Genomic DNA, 14,022 nt, shown 5'->3' with positions numbered 1-14,022 from the left:
TCCTTCAGGAGATTTTAAAAATGTGCACAATCAATGGAGAGAAAATGCAGGATTGTGGGCTTTAATGACACCAACAAAGTGGAAGGGGAGCTCTAAGCCAAGAAAGGACAACCTGCCAAGATGCCTAGAATTCTGTGAAGCTGAGCCTGTGCTTGTCTGTGGAGGAAGAGCTAGTGTTGGCATTTACCTTCTAATTTTTTGTTTGTTTATTTCGTTTTGAGAAATTGAGCATGAGCCGTGGAGGTACAGAGAGAAAGAGAGAAAGAATCCCAAGCAGGCTCTACACTCTGTGCGGAGCCTGACACAGGGCTTGAATTGTGAGATCATGATCTGAGCAGAAATCAAGAGCTGGACGCTCAACTAATTGAGCCACCCAGGTGCCCCTACCTTCTAATTTTCTTAAAAATAGCGTACAAGACTCTCCTGACTTTGCAGTAATTGAGTTGAGAACATTTACCTTTCCCTGTGAAGTTATAATTCTACTCCCATTCCTCAGCTTTCCTTGCCTAAGAAAAATTATGTACGAACCAACGTAACTTTCATGTTTTACTCACAACATTCTCCTTTTCATCAGTCAGGCTTAAGTTACTTGGGAATCATAAGAACAGAGTGTACATGCGTTTAATGTTCCATCTTCTCTTCCCTATGTGTGGCGGGTGAGGTAGATAACAGATATATGCTATTATATGTGATTTGAGCCTTTGAGATTCCTAACAGTCTCAAATATTGAGTAAATTTAGGTCAAAACAATGGAAGAGTGCTTTAAAATTTTTAACTTTTACTTAATCTAAAATGTATCAGTGTGGAATATCACATAGTTATGTTTGAAACATGTTCCTTGAATTGACCTTTTCTCATCTCATGTTGCAGGAGGAATTCCAGCTCCTATATATTTTGGGGCTCTGATTGATAAAGCATGTATGAAGTGGTCTACCAGCAGCTGTGGGAAACGAGGGTTTTGCAGGTTGTATAACTCCAGATTATATGGGTAAGATGTCATAAATATATTTCTTGAATTGATTTTTTCCTTTGACTATATTAATGCCTAAAAGATGACATGTCATTTTCGGTATAATAATGATTATAAACACCATTTAATGAACTTTGTATTCATGTTGTATCAGGCAGCATGGTATCTCATTTTAATACTCTTAGCAACTGTAGGAAATGGATTTTTTTCCTTTTTCCTTAAATATGAAGAAATAAAGACTCAAAAAGAATAAGTAATTTGTTCAAAATCATACAGTAAATAACAATAAGATCTGGGATTTGTACTCAGGTTTTTGTTGTTGTTGTTGTTGTTTCTAAAATCTCTCCTAATACTAAAGAAAACTATTTTCAGTGACATTCTGGCTTCTCTAAGATGATATAAAATTATCAGCTGGAGCTCTGGTCATAGGTCTGGAAAAAAAAGGAAAAATGTTGTTTCTACAATCTTCTACTCATGGGGAAACAACTGGATGGTCATCTAGAAAAAAAATAGTTGCAATAGTACTTTAACCTTACATAAAAAATAAATGCACATTAATCAAACACATATATTTACAATATGAAACTACAAGTATTAGGAAAAAAACTCTGGTAGAAATACTTTTAATTATCTAGGAAGCAGGAATGTGTTGCTCAGTATGATCCTAGCCCCTAAAACCACAGTAGAAAAAACAAAACAAAACTCTGTGTCCCAAAACTGAAGCAAAGTTCAAAGACAAAAGGTAAATTGGAAAAAGAAGGTGTAACTTATAACCAGACACAAGGCAAATGTCCTGAATATATAAAGAGCTCCTAAAAAATAAAAAATAAACAGTTCCAAATGCTGGCAAAGATATGGAACAATGGGAAATCTTTTGCTTTGCTGGTGGAAATGCAAAATGGTACAGGCACTTTAGAAGAGTCTGACAGTTTCTTTTAAAGCTAAACATAGGCTTGCTATATGGTCAAGTAATTGTGCTTCTAAGGTATTTACCCAAATAAGCTGAAAACTTACACTCATACAAAATCTGTATGCAAATATTTATGGCAGTTTCATTCATAATTGACAAAAAAAAAATGAAGCAACTAAGATGGTCTTCCATGGTAAATGGATAAACAAACTATGGTACATTCATGCAACAGAATACTATTCAACCATAAGAAGAAATGAGCTATTAAGCTCCAGAAAGGCAAGGCAGAATCTTTTGCCCAGTGTGGAGCCCCACAGAGACTTGAACTCATCACCTTGAGATCAAGACCTGAACTGAAATCAAGAGTCAGACGCTTAACTAACTGAGCCACCCAGGTACCCTGAGACAGGAAGGATCTTTTTTTTTTGATGGAAAATATTTTTATTTTTATTTTCTTATGAATATATTTTCAAATTGGCTTACATACAACACCCAGCGCTCATCCCAACAAGTGCCCTCCTCAGTGCCCATCACCCATTTTTCCTCTCTCCCATCCCCCCATCCACCCTTAGTTTGTTCTCTGTATTTAATAGTCTCTTGTGGTTTGTCTCCCTTCCTCTCTGTATCTATTTTTCCCCCTTCCCCTTCCCCCATGGTCTTCTGTTCAGTTTCTCAAGATCTACATATGAGTGAAAGCATATAATATCTGTCCTTCTTTGACTTATTTCACTCAGCATAATACCTTCCAGTTCCATCCACGTTGCTGCAAATGGAACGATTTCATTCTTTCTCATTGCCAAGTAGTATTCCATCGAATATATAAACCACATCTTTATCCATTCATCAGTTGATGGACATTTAGGCTCTTTCCATAATTTGGCTATTGTTGAAAGTGCTTCTATAAACATTGGGGTACAAGTGCCCCTATGCATCAGCACTCTGTATCCCTTGGGTAAATTCCTAGTAGTGCTATTGCTGGGCCATAGGGTAGATCTATTTTTAATTTTTTGAAGAACCTCCACACTGGTTTCCAGAGAGGCTGCACCAGTTTGCATTCCCACCAACAGTGCAAGAGGGTTCCCGTTTCTCCACATCTTCTCCAGCATCTATAATCTCCTGATTTGTTCATTTTGGCCACTCTGACTGGCATGAGGTGATATCTGAGTGTGGTTTTGATTTGTATTTCCCTGATGAGGAGTGACATTGAGCATCTTTTCATGTGTCTGTTGGCCATCTGGATATCTCCTTTGGAAAAGTGTCTATTCATGTCTTCTGCCCATTTCTTCACTGGATTTCTTGTTTTTTGGGTGTTAAGTTTGGTAAGTTCTTTATAGATTTTTGATACTAGCCCTTTACCCGATGTCATTTGCAAATATCTTTTCCCATTCTGTTGGTTGCCTTGTAGTTTTGTTGGTTGTTTCCTTTGCAGTGCAAAAGCTTATCTTGATGAGGTCCCAATAGTTCATTTTTACTAGTAATTTAATTCCCTTGCCTTTGGAGATGTGTCAAGTAAGAAATTGCTGCAGCTGAGGTCAAAGAGGTTGTTCCCTGCTTTTTCCTCTAGGGTTTTAATGGTTTCCTGTCTCACATTCAGGTCTTTCATCCATTTTGAGTTTATTTTTGTGTATGGTGTAAGAAGGTGGTCTAGTTTCAATCTTCTGCATGTTGCTGTCCAGTTGTCCCAGCACCATTTGCTAAAGAGACTGTCTTTTTTCCATTGGATGCTCTTTCTTGCCTTGTAAAAGATTAGTTGGCCATACATTTTTTGGTCCAATTCTGGGTTCTCTATTCTATTCCATTGGTTTATGTGTCTGTTTTTGTACCAATACCATACTGTCTTGATTACACCTTTGTAGTAGAGGGTAAAGTCTGGGATTGTGATGCCTCCTGCTTTGGTCTTCTTCTTCAATATTACTTTGGGTATTCAGGGTCTTTTGTGGTTCCACAACAATTTTAGGATCATTTGTTCTAGGTTTGAGAAGAATGCTGGTGCAATTTTGACTGGCATTGCATTGAATGTATAGATTGCTTTGGGTACTATCGACATTTTAACAATGTTTGTTCTTCCAATCCATAAGCAGGAAATCTTTTTCCATTTCTTTGTGTCTTCTTCAAATTCCTTCATAACCTTTCTATAGTTTTCAGCATACAGGTCTTTTATATCTTTGGTTAGGTTTATTCCTAGGTATTTTATGGTTTTTGGTGCAATTGTAAGTGGGATCAGTTTCTTTATTTCTCTTTCTGTTGCTTCATTATTGGTGTACAGAAATGCAACTGATTTCTGTACATTGATTTTGTACCCTGCAGCTTTGCTGAATTCATGTATCAGTTCTAGGAGTCTTTTGGTGAAGTCTTTTTGGGTTTTCCTATGTAGAGTATCATGTGGTCTGTGAAAAGTGAAAGTTTGACTTCTTTGCTGATTTTGATGGATTTTATTTCATTTTGTTGTCTGATTGCTAATGCTAAGACTTCCAACACTATGTTAAACAACAGTGTTGAGAGTGGACATCCCTGTCGTGTTCCTGATCTCAGGGGGGAAGCTCTCAGTTTTTCCCCATTGAGGATGGTATTAGCTGAGGGCTTTTCATATATGGCTTTTATGATGTTTAAGTATGTTCCTTCTATCCCAACTTTTTTAGGGTTTTTATTAAGAAACCATGCTGTATTTTGTCAAATGCATTTTCTGCATCTATTGACAGGATCATATGGTTCTTATCATTTCTTTTATTAATGTGATATATCACATTGATTGATTTGTGAATATTGAACCAGCCCTGCAGCCCTGGAAAGAATCCCACTTGATCATGGTGAATAATATTTTTTATATGCTGTTGAATTCAGTTTGATAGTATCTTGTTGGGAATTTTTGCATCTATGTTCATCGGGGGTATTGGCCTGTAGTTCTCCTTTTTTGTGGGGTCTCTGTCTGGTTTAGGCATTAAGGTAACAGTGGCTTCATATAATGAGTCCAGAAGTTTTCTTTCTATTTCCATTTTCTGGAACAGCTTGAGAAGGATAGGTATTAACTCTGTTTTAAATATCTGGTAGAATTCCCCAGGGAATCCGTCTGGTCCAGGACTCTTATTTTCTGGGAGATTTTTGATAACTGATTCAATTGCTTCACTAGTTATGGGTCTGTTCAAATTTTATGTTTCTTCCCATATGAGTTTTGGTAGTGTGTGGGTGTCTAGGAAATTGTCCATTTCTTCCAGGTTTTCCTATTTGTTGGCATATAGCTTTTCATAGTATTCTCTGATAATTCCTCATATTTCTGAGGGATTGGTTGTGATAAATCCATTTTCATTCATGATTTTATCTATTTGTGTCTTCTCTCTTTTCTTTTTAGAACTCTGGCAAGGGGTTTATCAATTTTGCTTATTTTTCTTTTTAAAAAATTTTTAAAATGTTTTTATATTTTTGAGACACAGAGACAGAGCATGAGCAGGGAAGGGGCAGAGAGAGAGGGAGACATAGAATCTGAAGCAGGCTCCAGGCTCTGAGCTGTCAGCACAGAGACTGATGCAGGGCTTGAACTCATGGACTGGTAGATCATGACCTGAGCTGAAGTCGAATGCTTAACCGACTGAGCCACCCAGGTGCCCCGCTTATTTTTTTAAAAAAAACAACTGTTTCATTGATCTGTTCTACAGTTTTTTGTTTTTTTTTTTTGGATTCCATATTGTTTATTTCTGCTCTGATATTTATTATTTCTCTTTTTCTATTGGGTTTGGGGTTTCTTTGTTGTTCTGCTTCTAGTTCCTTTAGGTATGCTGTTAGATTTTGTATTTGGGATTTTTCTTGTTTCTTGAGATAGGCCTGGATTGCAATGTATTTTCCTCTTAGGACTGCCTTAGTTGCATCCCAAAGGGTTTGGATTGTTGTGTTTTCATTTTCATTTGTTTCCATATATTTTTAAATGTCTTCTTTAATTGCCTTGTTGACCCATTCATTCTTTAGTAGGATGTTGTTTAACCTCCATGCATTTGGAGGTTTTCCAAACTTTTTCCTGTGGTTAATTTCAAGTTTCGTAGCATCGTCATCTGAAAGTGTGCATGGTATGATCTCAATTATTTTATATTTACTGAGGGCTGTTTTGTGACCCACTATGTAATCTATCTTGGAAAATGTTCCATGTGCACTTAAGAAGAATGTATATTCTGCTGCTTTAGGATGAAAAGTTCTATATATATCCGTCAAGTCCATCTGGTCCAGTGTACTAGTCAGGGACATTGTTTATTCACTGATTCTCTGTAGAGATGATCTGCCCATTGTTGTAAATGGAATATTAAAGTCCCTGCAATTACCACATTCTTACCAATAAGGTTGCTTATGTTTGTGATTAATTGTTTTATATATTTGGGTGCTCCTGTATTCCGTGCATAAACATTTATAATTGTTAGCTCTTCTTGATGGATAGACCCTGTAATTATGATATAATGCCCTTCTTCCTCTCTTGTTAGAGTCTTTAGTTTAAAATCTATTTTTTTTTTCAGATATAAGTATGACTATTCTAGCTTTCTTTTGACTTGCAATAGCATGATAGATGGTTCTTCATCCCCTCACTTTCAATATGAAGATGTCCTCAGGTCTAAAATGGGTCTCTTGTAGACAGTAATTAGGTGGGTCTTTTTTTTATCCATTCTGATACCCTGTGTTTTTTGATTAGAGCATTTAGTCCATTTACATTCAGTGTTATTATTGAAAGATTGGATTTAGAGTCATTGTGTTATCTGTAGGCTTCATGCTTATAGTGATGTCTCTGGTGCTTTACAGTCTTTACAACACTCACAGAGCCCCCCTTAAGATCTCTTGTAGGGCTGGTTTAGTGGTGATGAATTCCTTCAGGTTTGTTTGTTAGGGAAAACCTTTATCTGTCCTTCTATTCTGAATGACAGACTTGCTGAATAAAGGATTCTTGGCTGCATATTTTTCCTATTCAGCACATTGAAAATTTCCTGCCACTCCTTTCTGGCCTGCCAAGTTTCAGTAGATAGGTCTGCTACTACCCTTATGTGTCTATCCTTGTAGGTTAACGCCTGTTTATCCTTAGCTGCTTTCAGAATTCTTTCTTCATCTTTGTATTTTGCCAGTTTCACCATGATATGTCATGCAGAAGATCAATTCAAGTTATGTCTGAAGGTAGTTCTCTGTGCCTCCTGGATTTCAGTGTCTGTTTCCTTCCCCTGATTGGGGAAGTTCTCAGCTATGATTTGTTCAAGCACACCTTTGGCCCCTTTCTCTCTCTTCTTCTTCTGGAACTCCTATGATACATATATTGTTCCATTTCATTGAATCCCTTAGTTCCCTAATTCTCCCCTTGTGATCCAGAATTTTTTTATATCTCTTTTTCTCAGCTTCATCTTTTTCCATAATTTTATCTTCTATTTCACCAGTCTCCCCCTCTGCCTCTTCAATTCTCGCTGTCATCACCTCTAGTTTATTTCGCACCACATTTACAGCATTTTTAATTCATCATGACTATTTTTTAGTTCCTTGATCTCTGCAGCAATAGATTCTCTGCTGTCTTCTATGCTTTTTTCAAGTCCAGAGATTAATCTTATGACTGTTTTTCTAAATTATTATTCAGTTATACTGTTTATATCTGTTTTGAGCAGTTCTTTAGCTGTCCTTTCTTCCTGGAATTTCTTTTGAGGAGAATTCTTCTGTTTCATCATTTTGGCTAGTTTTATGTCCCTTATGTGTTTTAAAAGCTTGTTATGTGTCTTGCGCCTCTGAGAACTACTATATTAAAGAGGGGTAATACACTGTCCAGGGCCTGGACCTTCAGGAGGTGTTTTTTGGAGAGTGTACTTGCTGTCTTTTGTTGTGAGTTTGGTTACTTTATCTCCCTACTCATAGTGATGTTTTGAACTCTTCACTAGGTGTGCTTTGATTTGTTCCTTGAAGTATCCCCAGAAAGGAAAACAAACAAACAAAAAACACACAGAAAACAAAAACACTCAAACACACGCATAAACAAAAAAACAAAAACAAAAAAACCAAACATGAGCTACAAGTAAATAAAAGGGTGGAGGAGGTACTGATGGAAGAGGCCTTATCCCATACAAAGAGAGAAATGACAGGGGAGGGGAAAAATAAAGAATAAAAATTGACCAGAAAAACTATATGGCTTAATCCAGAGAGAAAGAGTAAGAAAAATAAAGAAGGAGTAAAGGAAAAAGAAAAAGAAAATAAAGTTATCCATACAAAGAAACTGTAGGGCTTAATCCAGAGAGAAAGAAAGGAGAATAAAGAAAGAGATGTGGAACATGTATCAAGAGAATGGATTAAATATGTCTGTTTAAACAAGCCAACAACCAGAGTAACCAGACTAGAGGAGGGAAGAGATAAGAAGGAGAAAAGGAAAGAAGAATGTATCTATATAATAAGAATTGTCTGAGAATTAAATCAGGCAATGTGACAGCGCTGGTCTGGAGTAGGGGCCATCTGGTTCATCAGTATCAATCTCACTCCAGTAGATACACAGTTATCAGGTGCAGAGGGGCGTGGCATGGTGTTCACTGGCCTTGCCTCCACCCCCCGGGTCTCCGTTGCTGAAGTCCCACCTTGTTGGTGATGAGGAGAAAATGGTGACACCCCAGTCTCTCCTCCATGGGCCAGGTGTCCCAAACCACTCTGTTTGAGCTGTCCTCACTGTGCTTCGGCTGCAAATGAGGCGGTTTGTCTTGCTCCGCCAACTCCAGTGTCCTGGTGCTTGGCTGGAATTCAAACTCCCACTCTGTGCGCCCAGTACTGGGGAAGCAGCACTCCATGCTGCCCAATAGGTGGTCCCTAACTGGTGGCACAGGCCAGGCAGCTGACCCCAGTCCCAGTCCGGAGAAAGCCCCTCAGTTAGAGATTGCCTCTTTCTCTGTCCCAGTCTGTGATTTTTCTTGTCTAGATACAGACCTATGCTTCCCCAGCTGCTTCTTCTCTTCCCTTTGTCTCTCTGCAGAAGGGGATCCCTCCCCTCGGTTCATTTTGTCTCTTCCAGTTCACAGTCACACACCTATGACCCATCAGGTTGTCCTGGTGGGTCCCTGGAAGCCACAGTCTCTTTTCCTTCTGGACTATTGGAGTTCAAAGTCCTTTAGCTTCAACACTACTTTGTGAGACGAGGGACCTTTGGATCCCCCTACTTCTCCACAATGTTGGCCCCCCCTCCTAGGAAGAATCTTAAATGCACATTGCCAAGTGAAAGAAGGCAGTCTAAGAAAGCTACTACTTTCTGTCATGAAGTTTGCAATATTGCAACCAGCTGGAGATAACTAACCCTCTTTAGAACTCTTAACACTTTGAAGCTCACTCAAGGGCCTTATCACTTTCCTTTTGGTCAGTTGTGTTCATTGCCTAAAGTACTTTGAAAAGTACTGCCTAGACATTGTCCAAAGTGGAATTTTAAAAAAGCAGCGTGTTCCCCAGTGAAGAAACAGCAAAACCTAGTCACCTTATGATTTTTTTTGGATTTAATATTTGAGGTAACCAGATAATTGTTCATTCATTTTATCTAGCATAAAAATAATGTAAACAATTCCTACTCCAAGAAGTAGAAATCTACATTATGATATCAATCCCTAACCTAAACCCAGTTTACTCAAGTTTTCTTAGCAACAGTTACATAACCAAAAACACATAGTAATTTTTCTCAGTAACAATAGAAATTCTGAAAAGTTTAACATTGTTGTAGAACTACTTGACATAACCCAAGGATGAGACAAATATATTTGAAGGTTTAAAATATTTCTTTTGTTATATGTGGGACACCACAACATTCTATTGTAATTTTAATAAATTTAAGCTTATATGGCTCAAAATTCTATAAATCCATTCAGCTTCAATTAAGCCTAATAATTGTTCAAATATTTTTTTTTGTGTAAAGCTTGTCAATTAGTTAACAATGTCATGAGGCCAGTGAGTGTTTCCTAACCTACTAGGTCAGTGACAATCTGTCTTTCTTGTTCATTATAATCACCTGAGGAGCTTTAAAAACTGCAAATATCTGTGTCCCATCTTCAGAAATTTTTATTTAATTGTTCAGGGACTGTGGCATGGGCATGGGATTTAAAAAAATCTCCTGGTATAATTCTAATGTGCAACCAAAGCTGAGAATCATAAGAATCGACCATGTGTGCAAGATAATTTAATGTAGCTTTGTTAAAAACTTCCAGTAGGTGGGCTAGATTCCAAAATCTATAAAGAACTCACTAAACTCCACATCCAAAAAACAAATAATCCAGTGAAGAAATGGGCAGAAAACACGAATAGACACTTCTCTAAAGAAGATATCCAGATGGCCAACAGGCACATGAGAAGATGTGCCACGTCACTCCTCATCAGGGAAATACAAATCAAAACCATAATGAAATGTCACCTCATGCCAGTCAGGGTGGCTAAAATGAACAAATCAGGAAACTATAGATACTGGGGAGGATGTGGAGAAACGGGAACCCTCTTGCACTGTTGGTGGGAATGCAAACTGGTGCAGCCACTCTGGAAACCAGTGTGGAGGTTCTTCAAAAAATTAAAAATAGATCTACCCTATGGCCCAGCAATAGCACTGCTAGGAATTTACCCAAGGGATACAGGAGTGCTGATGCATAGGGGCACTTGTACCCCAATGTTTATAGCAGCACTCTCAACAGTAGCCAATTTATGGAAAGAGCCTAAATGTCCATCAACTGATGAATGGATGAAGAAATTGTGGTTCATATACACAATGGAATACTACTTGGCAATGAGAAAGAATAAAATCTGACCATTTGTATCAACATGGATGGAACTGGAAAGTGTTATGCTAAGTGAAATAAGTCAGGCAGAGAAAGACAGATACCATATGTTTTCACTCTTATGTGGATCCTGAGAAATGTAACAGAAGACCATGGGGGAGGGGAAGGCAAAAAAAAGAGAGAGGGAGAGAGCCAAACCATAAGAGTCTCTTAAAAACTGGGAATAAACTGAGGGTTGATGTGGGAGGGAGGGGAAAGTGGGTGATGGGTATTGAGGAGGGCACCTGTTGGGATGAGCACTGGCGTTGTATGGAAACCAATTTGACAACAAATTTCAAATAAATAAATAAATAAATAAAACTAAAACAAAACAAACAAACAAAAAAAACCACTTCCACTAGGCCATACAGCATGGGCTGTGGACTGCATTTAGCCTATAAACTAAACTTTGGCTCCTGGTTCAATCTAAATGAATTCAATTTGATGATCTGTTAGTTAATTCATTTCCTTCATAGTCTCTTTCCATTACACATGAACTAATCCATCTTTGAGAAAGCTAAACATTCCAAGTATACCTTACTTTTATAAAGCATTTAGGTAGATCATTAATCATGCTTAGTTTCTGTGGCTTATATATTCCTTTTAAAATAATTTTAAAAACCCTCCTATGTATCAGTAAAAATAACCACTAGAATTGCTGACTGAATATTCTTATGTATAATTTCAAATCCCATTTCTTTTTCCTCTTGAGGTCTTCTGCATACTGGAGAACAACACTGTAAATTGTTTTAAATGACTGAAAATGGAAATTCAATTTTTTTCTCTTTTAACAGAAATACCTACTTGGGCTTGATTGTGAGCTTAAGATTTTCAGCACTTATTCTGCTTGTTGTATTAATTTTCACCATGAAGAAAATATATCAAGGAAAAAATACCAGGGCGTCAGAAAATGGAAGAAAAGATATGAATGAAGCAAACTTAGAACCCTTAAATAATGATGGATATTTTGTACCTTCTGCAGACAATGAAGCACATATGTAAGGGGAAGAAAAAAATATGTTGCTGTGTTTTACACTAACATTGTATTAAAGTAGTAGGATGTTATTTTGAGCAGTTCTTGGTCTTTTCACCGAGAGTCCTCACACTCTTCCCTTATGAAAGTACAGCAAATCACCTATGAATTTGTCATAATGAACCAGACTATATATAAAAAGGAATGAGAGTACTCTTTGTTCAGGGTATGACTATGCATTTTAGGTGAACATTAATGCAGATGATCCATACAAATTTATAGTGAGAGGTATGGTTAGTATGTAATAAAAAATTTTTGCCCAGGTAATTGTAACTCAATAAAACCAGTGACTAGAAAATAGAAGTAAAAAGGAAGGAGAAAAATAAATAACCTTAAAAAAAAGCCTAATACTTTTTTTTTTTTAAACCAGTTTGGCCCATGTTACTCAAACATGAAGTTAATGTGATGGAGGCTTTATACTATGATGACATCTGTCATTCATGTATTAAGTCATGTATTTCACAGACCTCATTAATTTATAATTTGAAATTGCATTTGACCATGAACCCCTGATGTATCCTCTTCCAACTTTCCATTAAAATACTAGTGAAGAAGTAGACATAATTGAGAATTTGCAAGCTATGATTGTCAGACAGCATATTACAGAATGTGTTAAGTTTCTTTCAGGCCCATGGAAGTGGATTAAGAAAACTGACATTAACTTGAGAAACCAAAGCCCATTACAAGATGTATCTTCATTCCATTTGCTCCCTGGAAGACATGGAGTTTGTACCAGATAACTTACCAGCTGTTTCTCAATTACGTGTGTGTGTGTGTGTGTGTGTGTGTGTCTGTGTGTGTTTGTTTGTTTTTGGTGCACCAAGAGACAGCTTTCACAAATAAGATAAGGGTGGATGAGAACAAATGTTTGAATATTGTGTTTGTTAAGTGACAACAGCTTTATACTGACTGCTAAAAATTTGTAGTTTTTATACTCAATAAGGTTAAAGGACAATTTTTGGCATTAGAATAACCTGTAAAACTTTTTTTAAAAGAAACCAGTTATGTACCCACCCCCAGAGATTCTGATTCAAAACAATTTTTCATGTATCCTAGACATCTCCTTTAAAAAAAAAGTCTAGGGGCACCTGGGTGGCTCAGTCGGTTAAGCGTCCGACTTCGGCTCAGGTGGTGATCTCGCGGTCCATGAGTTCGAGCCCTGCGTCGGGCTCTGTGCTGACAGCTCAGAGCCTGGGGCCTGTTTCAGACTCTGTGCCTCCCTCTCTCTGACCCTCCCCCGTTCATGCTCTGTCTCTCTCTGTCTTAAAAATAAATAAATGTTAAAAAAAATTTTTTTAAAATATTAAAAAAAAGTCTACATAGAGTCCCTGATAAAGAGATACAGAAAACCACAGGATAGGAGAAGGTATTCCCGAGTATGACAAAGTCACATAATATGATGCTTGCTAGAATCTGAGAATTAGCCTACAAGTTATGTATATTCAACTATTCTCAAACTGTAGCCCTGAGAAGATTTATTCCTCCCACAAACAGAGATTTGGAAAAACCACCAACATGCTCAGTTACTATGTTACAAGTCTGGTGTGACCTTGTCTCAAAAAATAGAGAAAATTATGAAGCTGTTTTTTAAAGCATTATAAAAAAAAATAAAGGCAACATCTTGAATATTTATTCCACAATTTTTGAGTGTCAAATATATTTCAAGTATAAAATATCTGTCAAGCAAAATGAAATATAATAGTAAACAAAACAAAACAAAACAAAACAAAGGACCCTATCTTGTGGAGCTTATACTTTAAAGGAAACAAACATTACCAATGTTATAAAATTAACTGTTATAAAATTATAAAATGATATAAATTAAAAGAATAAATTTATATTTATAAATGTGATATGTGCAGTGAAGGAAAAGAATATTAAAATATGCCTCAGATTATTTGATCTAGTTCAGAATCCAAGAATCCAGAATATTAATCCTTAATTCAATGACATTTATTAAACAGGAATACAAATCCTAGGGGAAAGCAGAGGGGAGTGGGAATTCTACAAAAATATGAATAAGGAAAGTTTGCAAGGACGCAAAATAATGCAAGAGTGTAATTAAGACATACATTGGATAAGGTTAAAAGAAGACAATGGCCAAAAAACCTTATCAATGATGAAGTTGAATTTGAAAATTTGTGAAAATGTGGAGGAAAAAGATAAAAAAGCAAATTATGGAAAAAAGGTAGGTGATTTAGAAGTCAGATGGCAATTTAGAGGACAAACTAAAGCACCAACCTAGGAAATTTGATATATTTGAAGAGGAAATCAGATCTAGAAAAGAAACATTAAAAATTTAGTGGCAGAATGCCTTTCTGCTGTGAAGAGAGACTTCAGTATA

General features: G+C 36.8%; 1 protein-coding gene across 2 annotated transcripts in view; it reads left to right on the top strand.

The window, feature by feature from the left end:
- Positions 1-11,710, top strand: part of SLCO1B3 (solute carrier organic anion transporter family member 1B3) — a 72,981-nt gene extending 61,271 nt beyond the window's left edge. For both annotated transcript variants that reach the window (XM_019452149.2, XM_053894587.1), the window contains 2 exons: positions 871-988; positions 11,440-11,710. In XM_019452149.2, coding sequence (XP_019307694.2) covers positions 871-988; positions 11,440-11,647 — 326 coding nt within the window. In that variant the 3' untranslated portion in view covers positions 11,648-11,710. The remainder of the gene's footprint in view (positions 1-870; positions 989-11,439) is intronic.
- Positions 11,711-14,022: the final 2,312 nt, after the last annotated feature.

This window comes from Panthera pardus, unplaced genomic scaffold (genome assembly GCF_024362965.1).
Source record: "Panthera pardus isolate Hobbes unplaced genomic scaffold, ASM2436296v1 HiC_scaffold_6, whole genome shotgun sequence".
Lineage (NCBI taxonomy): Eukaryota > Metazoa > Chordata > Mammalia > Carnivora > Felidae > Panthera > Panthera pardus.
This window is presented reverse-complemented; position numbering and strand designations above follow the sequence as displayed.